Source organism: Cervus canadensis, chromosome 11 (assembly GCF_019320065.1).
Source record: "Cervus canadensis isolate Bull #8, Minnesota chromosome 11, ASM1932006v1, whole genome shotgun sequence".
NCBI lineage: Eukaryota > Metazoa > Chordata > Mammalia > Artiodactyla > Cervidae > Cervus > Cervus canadensis.
This window is the reverse complement of record NC_057396.1, coordinates 26085902-26100497: the sequence shown is the minus strand read 5'-3', so window position 1 is coordinate 26100497 and position 14596 is coordinate 26085902. Positions and strand designations below refer to the sequence as shown.

Below are 14596 nucleotides of genomic sequence, written 5' to 3'. Positions count from 1 at the left end.
TGTGTGTGTGTGTGTGTGTGTGTGTGTGTGTGTGTGTGTGTGTGTGTGTGGCCAGGCTCCTCTGTCCATGGAATTCTCCAGGCAAGAATACTGGAGTGGGTAGCCATTCCCTTCTCCAACATTGCTCTTCAGATTATGTGTGTGTGTGTGTGTGTGTGTGTGTCCAGGCTCCTCTGTCCATGGAATTGTGTGTGTGTGTGTGTGTGTGTGTGGCCAGGCTCCTCTGTCCATGGAATTCTCCAGGCAAGAATACTGGAGTGGGTAGCCATTCCCTTCTCCAAGGATCTTCCTGACCCAGGGATCGAACCTGTGGCTCCTGCCTTGTAGGCAGATGCTTTACCATCTGAACCACCAGGGAAGCCCTGCTCTTCAGATGGTATTTGATTCCATTTCCCTAGGACAGAGACCCTGTACAATCATGTCAGCATAAAGAGCTCTTTGGAGTTTTAGTGACAGACTCCTGAAACAATATAAGATGTTAAGGGATAAAGCTTTGTTGACTGACACTTGATTTAGTTAACCAACTGCTCTTCAACTAATGCAGATTATGGCTTCCTCCCAGGTAAGATGATTTATAACATATTTTAAAGGCTAATATACCTTCTTTCTGTATTCTGAAGCCACAATAAAAATATAAATTCTCAGTGACACTTTGGAAAAGACATACTGCCCAGCACAGCATCATGCATATAGTGAGTGCTTAATCACAAACCATCAAGCAAAACATCCCTTTTTCCAATATTTAAAAAACATTATTTCCCTAGATCTGGGTCAGCTTATATAACTTCATTTTAAATAGGCAGAGTCTCCCAGTACCCATTTCTATCTAATATTGTACTTAGAGGAGGTAGGCTGAGGAAAACTTGAAGTCACCATGGCTGAGTCTAACAGCTGGAGCAGAATGTTGGTAAAACCATGTGATGAGTGTAAAACCTGAATTAAAAACAAAAAAATCCCCAACAACCTGTCTTATATTTTTACAACTAAAAGTGAAAGTGGAAGTTGCTCAGTCGTGCCTGACTCTTTGCGATCCCATGGACTATACAGTCCATGGAATTCTCCAGGCCAGAATACTGGAGTGGGTAGCCTTTCCCTTTTTCAGGGATTGAACCCAGGTCTCCCACATTGCAGGTGGATTCTTTACTAGCTGAGCCACAATTTCAAGTCAACTTATACTCCAGGTTGACATATATTATAATAAATATTGATAGGAATTATTTCCTTGAGGAAGAAGAGGTAAGGTTAGCGCCAGCATTTCCTAACAGTGTCTTATACTGGATGTTGACATCCTTAACAATCAGGTGATATACTTCTACCAAAATGCTTCCTCCACATAGCACATTAATAAACTAACAATCTGGGGTACCTACTGGGTACACAGCACTGTAGTGGGAGAAAAAGACGACAGCAGACCAAGGTACACGTGTACTCCCGAGGCTGCTTTTGGGGGCCGGCTCACCTGAGCAAATGTCTGGCAATGGTGGATCTGTCCACAGTCACTCTGGAGGACGGCAGCACCACAGGGTCAGACATCAGTGTGCTCATGATGGGGTCCAGGAACTCATCGCAGGCATCAGCATAGGTTTCCTCTTCCTGCTGTTGGAGGTCTGCTAGGGACTGAGCATAAGAACCAGCCAGTTAGGGGGAATTAACCGAAGCAGCTGAGTTCAAAATGCTCCGTGATGATTCCCTAGTCTTAAGGGGTCATTAATAACCCTGTACAGCGATAGGAATAATTTTTAGCTTTATGGTCTAAACAAGCCAAGATGGATATTACAGGAGCAAATTTAACATTTAGCCCCAACTCTGAATCTTCAGTCAGTTTGGCCCAGCTGCTAGAGGTCAAAACTGGAAATGAGTTTAAGTGTTAAAGGGAACAAAACAAAACAAAACACCACAGACAACATCCGTACTTCTGACAACAGTCCTGTTGTAGGGGAGGTGAGGTTGCAGGGGTTCCTATTTACATAATTACAGAGTCATTCATGCAGTCTGGTATGAAAAGCAGTTTCCGGTTTTAGGTACAAACAGGTACAGGAATTTAAAAGTGGCTTCAGCATTTAATTCCTTCATGACTCTAGCTCCTCAGGGATCCATCTGTCTAAGCTCTAGGTAAAGATGAAGCCCAATTCAATAAAAAAGTAACTCAATGAAAGGAAGACTTATCAATTAGGAAGGTTTTCCATTAGACTCTGCCATAGTTTTTCCTTTTTCATAATTGTTAATGAAGCTGCTCTAACCAAAGGGATTAGCTGAGTACAATATAGTATTTTAATCTTTAAAATGTATGGCTATTCCTATATAAGCCAATTACAGATAGAACAGAGAAAAATCAATAAAAATCAATGACTAGAAGCTACTAATCTTGAATTCTACTCTAAAAAGTTCTGCGTTAATATCACAGATTTTCAAATCTATTGGTAACGCTGTACAGAGAAGTTTTCATAAAAACAACCTATTAAAAATCTGTCAATTCTTTTCTTTTAGCAGAAGCTTCTTATTTTTCTGTTCTCACCCTCATATTGAAAAGAATAGTACTATTAAAGAATATGGTTGTTTTACTTATCGACTGGCCAGGAGGATTCATTCATTTATTTATATTTTCTCAACACAATACTCTTTTCCCCCATAAAGTTGGGTAAAAAAGCAAAACAGCTCAGTTGACAACATGATTTTTATTGAACACGTTAATAAGCAAATTATCCTTCTCACCTTGATTCTCTCTGCTAAGTTGCTGAAAGCCACAATCATATTCCCAGGCTTATTTATTTTCTTCAGGACTCGGACTGTCTGTGCAAAGAGAGTTGGGGAATAGGAACGGCCATCCTTGGGCACAGTGGCACAGAAATTCTCCTCGTCCCTGGAAGGTCAGCATCAGAAACAAACTAAGCATCAGAGGGTAGATCAAAGAGGGCAATAACAGAGGGCTTGAGGAACAAAGTTCCCCATCACTTAGGTATCGTGAATGTTCTTTTGTTATAGAATGATCTCTTCTAATTTTTACGAAGGAAGTCTTATCAAGTATCTGGTGACCATAAAAATATACTGTTTAAAAAAAAAAAGTACTGCTTTACCAAACAATGAAACAATTAGTAAAGTTTATCTTTGAACAGATCAAGGCAGAATGCTGGAAATTCTAAATGACATCCCACAGGTCATACGAAATCTCATGATTTAGAACTGCAGAAGACTACTTTGTCAGCCAACTAGAAACAAATCTTTTCTACTTCCACATAATTACCAGCTAGTTATTTCATTCTACTAGCAAAACCCCCAGTTAAAACATGAGCAACCCCTCTAGCCTGCCCCATTTAAATCTCAGGTACCCAAGATTTAAGTAGATGGTGCAGATATCTGAAACGAGCTGCTGGGGTTTGAAGTCAAATTCACTGAAATCCTTGACTTTCAAGGCCCCCATCTTGGGGCCAACCAGGTGCTGCAGGAAGTAGTTCAGCATGGAGATGATGCGCTCAGCCAGGAAAGGGTGCACAAAGAGGGACTTGATCTCTGGAAAAAAGCCAAAGCCTGTGAAAACCCAGTCCACCAGAAATCTTCAACTCAATGTGTCCTAGAGTCTTACTTAGAGACCTCTGGGGACTGCTTTTTTTGAAAGCAATTTTGAAATACATTTTTACTGCAGTAATATTAGAAAATATTAGATAAGCAAAGCAAATAAAATACAAAAATAACCACTCACAGTAAACACTAGTTACATTTTGCTAATATGTCCTAGCTTTTCTGTCCATATTTATAGACATATACATTTTTTTTACATAGACATTTTTAAAACAAAGTGACTATCATACATACTCTGTAACTTTTTTCATTAACAGTATCATAAATATCTTACCATTTATAAGTTCCTGTGCTGTCCAACATGGCAGCCACGGCCACATGTGGCTATTTAAATTAACTAAAATTAAGTAGAAAACTCCAGTTTCTTAGGTATACTAGCCACATATCAAGTGTTCAATGGCCACGTGTGGCCAGTAACTACAGTATTGAACAGTGTAGATTTACACATTTCTATCACATAAAGTGGGCTTCCCAAGTGGCTCAGTGGAAAAGAATCTGCCTGCCAAGCAGGAGAGGTGAGTTTGATCCCTGGGTTGGGAAGATCCCCTGGAAAAGGAAATGACAACCCACTCTAGTATTCTTGCCTGGGAAATTTCATGGACAGAAGAGCCTTGTTGGCTACATTGGGGGTAAAGAGTTGGACATGACATAGCAAATAAACAACAATCATATAAAGTACTATAGGATAGTGATGATTTATACCCTTTTTAACAACCACATATGATTGCACCATGAATTATTTATTTACTCTACCTTTGTTGCTGGTCCTGTTAAAATTATTATACTAATTGATGAACTTCAGTGTGTATACATACACCTTTTTTTTTTTTTTAATTTTTTAAATTTTTTACATACACCTTTTAGACTTATTATATCCTATAACAAATTTGTAAGAAACTGACTGCTAGGTCACTAATTTCGAAATACATATATACATGCCAAGTGCACAGCCAAGTAGAGTACAGCTTGTTTAGTATTGCTGGTTCTTAATTTTTCCTTTTTAGTCATTATATATTGACTCTACTACTGGTGAGAGTTTAGTTCATATTCTTGTCCCTCTTCTCCTAATATAAATTTCCCTAATATATAAGCAGATCTTTGGAGAAATAATTTAGATTTTTCATTAAGAGCATGAAAATATCACAGCAGAGCCACACAGTATTCTAAAAATTATATAAAGTAATAATAATATAATATACACACATACCTTTTTTTTTGCTGATATAGCAAGATACTTTATTGGAAAGGGGTGCATGGGCGGAAAGCAGGAGGGTAAGGGAACCCAGGAGCACTGCTCTGCCACATGGCTCAGTCTCAGGTTTTATGGTGATGAGATTAGTTCCTGGGTTTTCTCTGGCCCATCATTCTGACTCAGGGTCCTTCCTGGTGGCACATGCATTGCTTAGTCAAGATGGATGCCAGGGAGAAGGATTCTTAGAAGGGGCAGGGCACATGGCATCTCCTTTTGACCTTTCTCAAATTCTTCCGGTTGGTGGTAGTTTAGTTCCATGCTCCTTACCAGGACCTCCTGTCATAAAATAACTCACGCTAATTGCTACTATGGTGCCTGGCCAGGGCAGGCAGTTTCAGTCAATGTGTTTCCCCTAACAACTCCCAACTCAGAGACTTCATGCTCAAGATACTTCTTGGGAATTGGCACAGAGGTCTCTCTGTTCAGTAACTAGTTCCAGCTGACAGTGCTGCTGCTGCTAAGTCGCTGGAGTCATGTCTGACTCTGTGCAACCCCATAGACGGCAGCCCACCAGGCTCCTCTGTCCCTGGGATTCTCCAGGCAAGAACACTGGAGTGGGTTGCCATTTCCTTCTCCAAGGCATGCATGCATGCAAAGTTGCTTCAGTCCTGTCCGACTCTGTGCGACCCTGTGGACAGCAGCCCACCAGGCTCCTCTGTCCACAGGATTCTCTAGGCGAGAATACTGGAGTGGGCTGCCATTTCCTTCTCCAGTGAGCTGAGAGTGGGTATACTCTTAATAAAAATTTTAATTATTTTTTTGCTTACTTGCAGAGTACCTATCATTAAATCTTTCTAAATTCTCCACCAGAAATGTAGAACTCTCGAAAACAGTTTTTGAGATGTTTTTTGGAAGTTTCCATCCATCACTCCACTCTGGACTCCAATTTTATAGGCCTGCAGTGTGGTGGTCACACAGGCTACCTCCATCAGCCTTGGACTTCCTTTGTATGTCTCTTATGGGATTCCACTTTCCTCCTCCATTTTGAGTATGTCTATCTCTCTGTAGCTTCTCAAGAAAGGGTACACTGGAAGTAAATTTGATACCGTCACCTCTGAAAATTTCCTTACATTTACCTTCAAACAGGATTGACAGTTTGGCTGGCTATAGAATTCTAGGCTGAAAAGATAATTTTCCATCAGGACTGTGTTACAGCTTCAAATGTCACTGTTGTGATATTCGAAGATATTTTGACGCTTAAACCATTGCACATTACCTGATTTTTCTCGGGGACCTTTTAAGATCTCCTCTTTACCCTGATTTTCTAAAACACCTCAATGATATACCTTAGTGTGGGGGTCTTGAAGATTCCCTGTGCTGGGCACTTGGGGGCTCCTTTTGATTTAGAACCTCTTAGTTTTGGGGAATTTGGAGGGTATTATTTCTTTGCTCCCTTTCATTTTTCTCTTTTGAGACTTTCTAGATTGATATTTTCTTCTTCTTTCTCTTCTAATTTCCATCTTTTTTTTTTTTTTTTTCCTGTTTTCATTGAAGAGTTCCGTGAATTTATTTTCTAACTGTCCTACTGACTTTTCAAAATTTCTGAAGTGGTATTTTCAATATTCAAGAGCTCTTGTTCTTTGGATAATCTCTGGTATTGCCTCTTTGTTCTTGTCTTATGTATGCTGTATCTTTTTTCATCCCTCTGAGACTTATAAAGATATTTGAAGGCATTTTTGGCTGTTATTTGTGTTAAGAGGATTTTCTCAAATGCCTGGTGATCCTTGGTTGTCATTTCACATATGTATGTGTATGCTTAGTCACTCAGTTGTGTCTAATTCTGTGACCTCATGGACTGTAACCCGCCAGGCTCCTCTGTCCACAGAATTTTCCAGGCAAGAATACTGGAATGGGATTCTCCAGGGGATATTCCCAACCCAGGTCTCCTGTATTGCAGGGAGATTCTTTACCATCAGAGCCACCAGGGACGCCCCCATTTTATATATAACCAATATAAATTATTAAAGGAAGTTTTTACTTTTAGATACAAAGTCTTGCAGTGTGAATTTTCTACTTACAGCACATCTTATTTCTGACTAGCTGCAGTTGAAATGCTTGACAGACTCATGTTGCAAGTGGCTACTGAACTGGACAGTGGAGCTACAGAGGGAGTGGAGATAAACGTCTCTGATCTACCACATTTAACCAGAGTTCAAGGATATTTTTTCAAGTCAACACAAACACCCCCAGGTATATTTATATGGCTATGTTGTCCTCAAGAAAAATGACACTAACTTATGCCTTCTGGCAGCTGTATAAGGGTGACCATTTCCTCATTTCCATGTCAACAGTGGGCAACATTCTTTCTGAAGCTTCTCTAGTGATTCACTTCCTCTCAGACTGTGGAGGAGGATACTGTCACCAGAGCCTCAGTGGGGCAGATCCCTCAGCTGAAACGGATTTTAACCACTGCATTTTTGGGGAAAGCAGTATGTTGTGTCCTTACCTGATGTCAGAAACGCAAGGGTACCGATTGTTTCATTGGACATGATGTTATGGAAACGTGCTAACTGTCCAAACATCTGTAGGCCAGCCTCCTTCTCTCGGCGGGCTTCTGGAGTCAGACTGTCCCATTCACCTCGGTCCTTCTCAATTTGCTGAATCTTTATCTTGCTCAAATACTACAGAAACCAGAGGTGGAATGGATCAGAGGACAAAGTGTATTGAAAGGAAGATGATATTTAAGAGGTCCTATTTAAAATCTAGTCCACTAAGCTGGGAAAACCAAGGACTACATAAGAGACAGGAGGCTTTATTACATTTAAAAAGAAATTGTGGAGAGATTTCCCTGGTGGTCCATTGTTTAAGGCTCTGTGCTTCCAATGCAGGGGGCATGGGTTCCTGGTTTGGGAACTAAGATCCTACATGCTGCATGCCATAGCCTTTAAAAATTTTTTAAAAAAAGAAACTGTGGAAACATTGTCTCAGTCTGGGGAGAGTAATGGGTTATTCCCCTGGAAATATTATAGTCTATGAAACAGAAAGGAGGATAAACAGTATATGAAACATTGATAAAAGCAAACAGGCTACAGGGAAAAAAAGCTGACCCCTTCCTGAAAGAAGGAAAACAAAACCACCCCCCAAAACTGCTTATCAAAAAACAAAGCTCTATCAAATATGCAAGATGTCTGGAAGGAGAACCATAAATATTTAAAACCCTCTACTTCTCATCACTCTTGCTGCTGCGGCAAGCATGTTATGCTTATAGTCCCATGGAGATGCCATCTGTGTCATTCATTCTGTCACACCAAAATCTTGCTGAGAAAGGTCCATTTATTACAGGACTTGTTTTCTAAGGCAACAGATCTAAAAATCTTTAAGTATGGGATTATGATCAAAGGAGGAGCACTTTTTCACAAATTAAATACAAGTTACTGGGAGGCTGCTAATCAACATGAGGAGTGTGTGGGCTATCCGACAGGCCACCCTCATGACTTACCTGCTCTGTCTCCCCTGGGTCACTGCCCTGTCTTACACCTGTTGCAGATAAAGGGAATTTTTATAGGAGCAAGAGGCAGCTCCACAAGATATGGTTAAGCTGAAGGAGCTGAGTGGCCTCTGGTGTATGTTGTAAAACTCATGTTTCAGATAGAGCTAAAGATTTGGGAAGCAGTGGACAAACGAAAAATACTGATGATTTGGAGTCTCTATGTGAAAAAAATTACCCAAACCAGAGACTTTTTTCAAATAGTGGCATAAAAGTCAGTCTTTTAGGAAAGAGGGATAAGGATCACTGCTTGGTTGGTCACTGTTACCAATGTCTTGCAATGGAAGAAAGCTGAAAGTCACTAACTGAATGAAGATTCTCTGATTTCTTTCTGTAGTGCTAGACTGATTAGTTGGGCCAGTCTGGCCTTTCTTTCACACTTGCTTTTCCACTCTGCCAAAATCTCATTCTAGCTCATAAGGCTTCGATGACCCTTGATCTTGGTCTCTAATGGAAGAATATCTATCAAACTATAACAGCAAGGTTGGCAGTATATTACTTGCAAAATTTTGGTGTCCAAGACAGGTACTTGGGGCATAAGGATTGCTCTGTTATGACTAAGAGGTAAAAAGTATGTATGATGGTATAAGAGCAGTTAAATATGTTTGTTTTACCTGTATGGCTTCATCCAGAAGGAAGATAGCATCATTCATTAGCAGGTTAAGAAAGCGGAGGAAAAGTGGAGGATTCATGGCTTCTAAATTCTTAGAGGCATAGTCAGCCAAATCCTGTAAGACCCAGCCCAAGAGAACACCAGTTTAGTCTAGAATCACAACCCACTGGGGCTTATCTGCAGCAAAGATAACTCAGTTTTGGTTTCACCAAAAACACCCTCACCTTAATGCTCTCTCGATAGGTATCTGTTCCCCACATGTACTTGAGGATGGGATACATGGGGCGGCGGTAATTAAACTTCTGCTCAAACTGATGGGGGTCTCCTGGAGTAAGGTAGAGCAAAACATCAGCAAAGCCAGTGCCATTAGAGAAAGAATATGAGCTTATGTCTATGTGCAGACAGATGGATATCAATCCTGTCTAACTCTTTGTGACCCCACAGACTGTAGCCCACCAGGCTCTTCTGTCCATGGGATTTCCCAGGCAAGAAAGATGGAGTGGGTTGACATTTCTCCTCCAAGGGATCTTCCTGACCCAGGGATTGAACCTGTGTGTCTCCTGCATTGGCAGGTGGATTCTTTATCTCTGAGCCACTGGGGAAGCCCTATGTCTATGTGTAGCCATTTTTAGAAAATTCTGAATGTGTTAAGGATACTGGTAAAGCCAGTCCTGGGAGTTTATAAAGATCTAGAGTTGTAGCCAAGTGTTAACTTATTTCCTTATCGACAGAACAAGAGGGAGACAGATATAAAGGATACAGACCTCAGAAAAGGATGAGGACTGAGCTGCAAAATAAAAGCCAAGGGAAACAAATGCTTTCACATCCAAACATAGAGTGCTTATCTGACTCTCAATGAGGCCTCTGAGCTAGCCATTGTGGCAGTGACAGCCACATGCAGCATGGGCCACTAAGTAATCTCCACATTCTTCATGGATAACATCCCAACTGTGGGGGCAACTGGGTCCTGATTACTCTGAAAAATCAGGCCAGGAGCTGAAAATCTGAGGCTTGTACACCTTTTGACAGGCCAAAGGTACCACTAGAGCTCTATAGGCTGGGTCATATAATAAAGGAGGAGTGTGGGATTTGGAGTCAGAAGACTTTGGTTTTCCTTCTGGCTCCACTTAATGCAAGTCTCTTAATCTTTTTCAACTTCTACTTTCTCAGAAAATAAAACAGTTATTATAATTCACCCTCGGGACTTCCCTGGTGGTCCACTGGCTAAGACTCTGCATTCCCAAGGTAGGGGGCCCAGGTTCATTCCCTGGTTCAGGGAACTAGATCCCATGTGCTCAATTAAGAGTTTGCATGCTGCAACTAAAGATTCCACATGCCACAACAAAGACTGAAGATCCTGCAAGCCACAACTAAGACCCTGAGCAGCCAAACAAATAATTATTTTATAATTCATCCTCTAGTATTACAACCAAAGAGTTGTAGTGGCCATATAATGAGATAATTGCAGGGTTTATTGTGCAACTTCTTATATATATTAATTAAATATATAAAATTAAAATTTACATATACTATCTCAGTCATCACTTCAACCCCATTTTACAGATGAGGAAAGTAAGTCTCAGAGGTGAGCAAGTAATGAATTCAAAATTCTAATACAGAAAAGCAGTCAGTAAATGCTAAATATCGCTTTAATGTTAACTGCATTTATCACTGGATGGTAGGACACCCCTTTAAAGGGGTCTTAAATAACTGCTTTGCTGTCTTGTTTACTGACTGAGATGGGGTACTGCTTAACTCAAACACAGCATCTCAGGGTTAGAGCTCAAAAGGCCATGAGAGAAATTAGGGAATGTTTCCTGCTGTTATTCTTAATCTAACAAACTGTAGCAGAGTTAGACTGTCTGGACAAGATAAAAGAATATGTCAATCACACTGTCTTACTCGTCACCGTTCTGTAATTTTGAGGCAAGAAAAATATAAAGACTCAGGTTTTAACTGGACAGCCCAATTTATTTGAATATGAGTCTGTCAAAAAATATAGTAAAGTTATTAGGAGTATATGTCTTTCTCTTTTAAAGTGAGACAGATCTGATTCTACCACTTAGTTGTATGACATAAACAATCTTTTTTAAGCATCCGTGTCTTCATATGGAAATGGGGATAATACAGTAAAACTTTCCTGTATTTTTGACAAGGAAACAATGTGAAAAAAGCACTTAGCATAAGGTAGCACAGGGCAGATATTCAGTAAATGATGGCTTATGGTATTTTCCATTTAAAAACTGATTAAGCGATGCACTAGCTTCTTGATTCTAGATTGCTTTACCTGTAAACTCAATGTCCACAAAGACCTTGATGAGAGCTTCTGCAAGGTGGGATGCATAGGGAAAGTTGCAGAACACACGTTTCCGGTGGAAGACACTGGATACCAAGGGATTTGGGGTCTGATCCATGTGGGGCATCACTGCTTCCAACACCTCAGCCAGTTTGGCCCTTAGGTGGGGATTCTTCATCCTATGAATAGGGCAGAAAGCAAACTGAGGAAGCAGAAAACTTTACTCTCAAATTTATAACTGTTTTTTTCCACATGAGGAATCAAAACATCATATCATCATATAGTATCTGTACTATCTCTACAGAGTGTTACAGGAGAAAACAGGACTGAGTAGTTTTAAGTCTGTCAATTTCTTGGGGATATGCAGAGTATACCATTCAGTTCTTAAGATCACAGCTTACCAATAATGAGGGTGAGTAGATAAGTTTCTATTTAATGCTCTGCCATTCTGTTTATTTCTCTTTAATCATGTATTACTTACTGTTTACTATTCTCTGACAGCTTCACCTGGGATAAACTTGCCTTTCCAGGCTTTCTGGGGATAAGGATCAGGATATAATTAATTATTCTACATTACTTACAATGCATACCAGATGTGCCTAACAATTGTTGGTTTAGAATTTCTCCCTAGGCCCGTTCAGTTCAGTGGAGGAGTGGGTTCTACCTACGTCTCAGCGACTCGGCTCAGGGGACTGTGGCTCTGTGCAGAAAATTCTCACTTACGTACACATTGTTTCCTTTGGTCTACCACCACCAGGAAATCAGAGAAGCAACTCTACAGGTCAGTGAGCATCTTCCTCTGGGAAAGAGGACTAGAAGCTGTGAATGGTAAGTCTTGAGATCAGAGAGCATTTACCTAAGTTTACTGCTCATCCAATTCAGGACTGTAGAGCAAACTTTGTTATCAGACATTAGAAGATTATTAGCACCTGGCAAGTTCTCTGGCATGAAAGTATTTTAACCAGGGACTAGCAGGGGAATTCCCATCTGGTACCTTATATGCAGGTTCAAATTCTCTGTGGGCAAAGTCCTTTGTTTATTATGCCTCTCAAGTATGGGATTTGGGGCTACTCATAAGGATAGTCAGGTGATTCATTAATGTTAACACAACTTCTGAAGGCAACCCCTTATGATTCAGGCTTGTTTATTTCTTGGCTTAGAAGTCTTCTGAATGTTTCACAGCTCTGCACTGTGACAGAGCCACGCTTTCAGCACTTCACCTTTCTATGCTTCCAGTGAAAATGGTGATAAAATGAAGGACATGTTCCAAGGAATCTGCCGATGTCTCCAAGATGTCATCGGCAAAGCGACGGAGAAAAATGAGGAAATCACCCAAGTTATCTGCAAAAAATTCTGAGAGAGAAAGAAAATTTTCACTGGAATTAGCCAAACATCTGACTCTCTGTATTAAGCGATGTTTAAATTCTTCTCTTTTACTCTACTTAGTGAAGGTTTACAAGAACCCCAAAGGTCTTGCAGGTACTAGGAAGGATGATAAGTTAAAAAATGCAGAACCTCCTCTGAATGTAAGGCAATTTTTAGTTTTATCCAAGTAAACAGAAGAACAGTAGAGATATAAAACATTGTTAACACACCATTGCAGTTTAAGAAAGTACACCAATGGATATATACTTCCACACTCAAGGTTAACTGAGTTAAAATAACCCTTTAGATGAAGAATCTTGAATAGAGATGAAAACATTAGATGACTATGGTCATCAGTCTCTGGGGTGCTCCACTGATCCTAGCCTTCTTGTATTTATGCCCTTGTATATCTCCTCCTCCACTACTCCAGAAATGATGGCATGTTATTTCCATAATTAGGTTATAAAAGCCGACAGCTTCCATTTTTGTCCCCTGATCTGAGAGACGCCAGCTGCCATACCATGAATAGTTACTAAAGAGAGTCCTGTGTGGCCTGGAAAAGAAGCCAGCAAGCAACTGTGATCTGCCAGCAACCACATGACTAGGCTTGTAAGCAGATCCTCCAGCCCTGGTCGAGTCTTCAGATTCCTATGGCCCTGGTGGATAGCCTGGCTGCAACTTCATGAGAGACCAAAGTCAGGACCATGCAGCTAAACTAATCCTGGATTGCTGACCTGAGGGAACTGTGTGTAATAATGTTTGTTGTTTTAAGTTGCTATGTTTGGGGTAATCTGTTACTCAGCAATCAATGATTAGTACAGGGATTAAGAGCATGTAATTTGTACCAAGGGGAAAAGAAGTGCAGGGGGATAAATTAGGAGTTTGGGATTAATACATACATACTACTCTATATAAAATAGGTAATCAACAAGGACCTACTGTATAGCACAGGAAATTTCTCAAATTTCCCAATTATATGGAAAAAAGAATCTGAAAAAGAATGTATATATATAACTGAATCACTTTGCCGTACACCTGGAACCAACACAATATTGTAAACCAACTATATTCCAAGATAAAATAAAAATTAAAGAAAAAATATAACCTAAATTTGATGGACAATATCTGCTGACCCCTCAATCAATAAAACAGACATACACACTCTCTGTTCTGGGTTAACCAAGAGGAGAAGATTTTTTTTTCCTAAAGACTAGCACAGGGGGGAGGGTTAGAAAGATAAATTTATAAGTCGAATGACCAACGATATTAATGATAGAAACTAACAGCTCTGAAAACCCTGACTGCACTTCACCCTCTAAAGACTATTTTCTGATCTGCAGAGCAGTGGCAACATAACTGAGGAACCAGCTGTCAGTTCTCCGAGGCTCTGACCAACAGTCATTATCTACGAGTTTGAGTTGTTTCTCCAAAAACAGCTGAATGATAGCTAAGGTAGGATATTTTGAGTATTATACTTCCAAAGTGACCCAGTTAAACTCAGATGGCTATAAATAGGAAGTTCCCAAGGGAAAGCCAGCTCACCTGGCACATAAGCCAAAGAACTGTAGCCATCTGGCAAAGGAAAAGTCAGCTCCATCAGCTGTGAGCCCTCGTTGCCTATGGCCAGCTGAACCAGGAGAACAGCCATGGACACCTGCAAGTTGAGGCAGTTTTGCAGCATCTGCGGCTCAGTCATGGCCGTCTTGGTAGAAAGATAGATGGTCATCAGTCGTTCAAACTGCTCCCGGAGGTTGTCAGCAGCAGGGCTGGAACTCTGCTGAGCGTCCCGCCAGGCTACCTGCAGCCGATGCAGATTCTGGTTGATTTTTACCATCTGATCATGCAACCTGCCCTCAAGAGAGCAGAAGAGACTGGGTCAGAAGGCTCACAAACAGATGGTTGAGTACAGACTGTTTCTGAAAAACAAATCCTCATTTGTTTTTAAATGTTTTTAAATAAAGTAGAACAAATACTTTATTCTAGTATTCCCTTTTAGGACATAGGGCT

The 14596-nt window shown here is 40.5% G+C and overlaps 1 protein-coding gene across 2 annotated transcripts in view; it reads right to left on the bottom strand.

The window, feature by feature from the left end:
- UBE4A (ubiquitination factor E4A) overlaps positions 1-14596 on the bottom strand; it is a 40577-nt gene that overhangs the window by 4713 nt on the left and 21268 nt on the right. For both annotated transcript variants that reach the window (XM_043481367.1, XM_043481368.1), the window contains 9 exons: positions 14132-14436; positions 12445-12577; positions 11216-11403; positions 9153-9253; positions 8930-9043; positions 7275-7449; positions 3327-3507; positions 2713-2860; positions 1460-1617 (listed from right to left, as the gene is read on the bottom strand). In XM_043481367.1, coding sequence (XP_043337302.1) covers positions 1460-1617; positions 2713-2860; positions 3327-3507; positions 7275-7449; positions 8930-9043; positions 9153-9253; positions 11216-11403; positions 12445-12577; positions 14132-14436 — 1503 coding nt within the window. The remainder of the gene's footprint in view (positions 1-1459; positions 1618-2712; positions 2861-3326; positions 3508-7274; positions 7450-8929; positions 9044-9152; positions 9254-11215; positions 11404-12444; positions 12578-14131; positions 14437-14596) is intronic.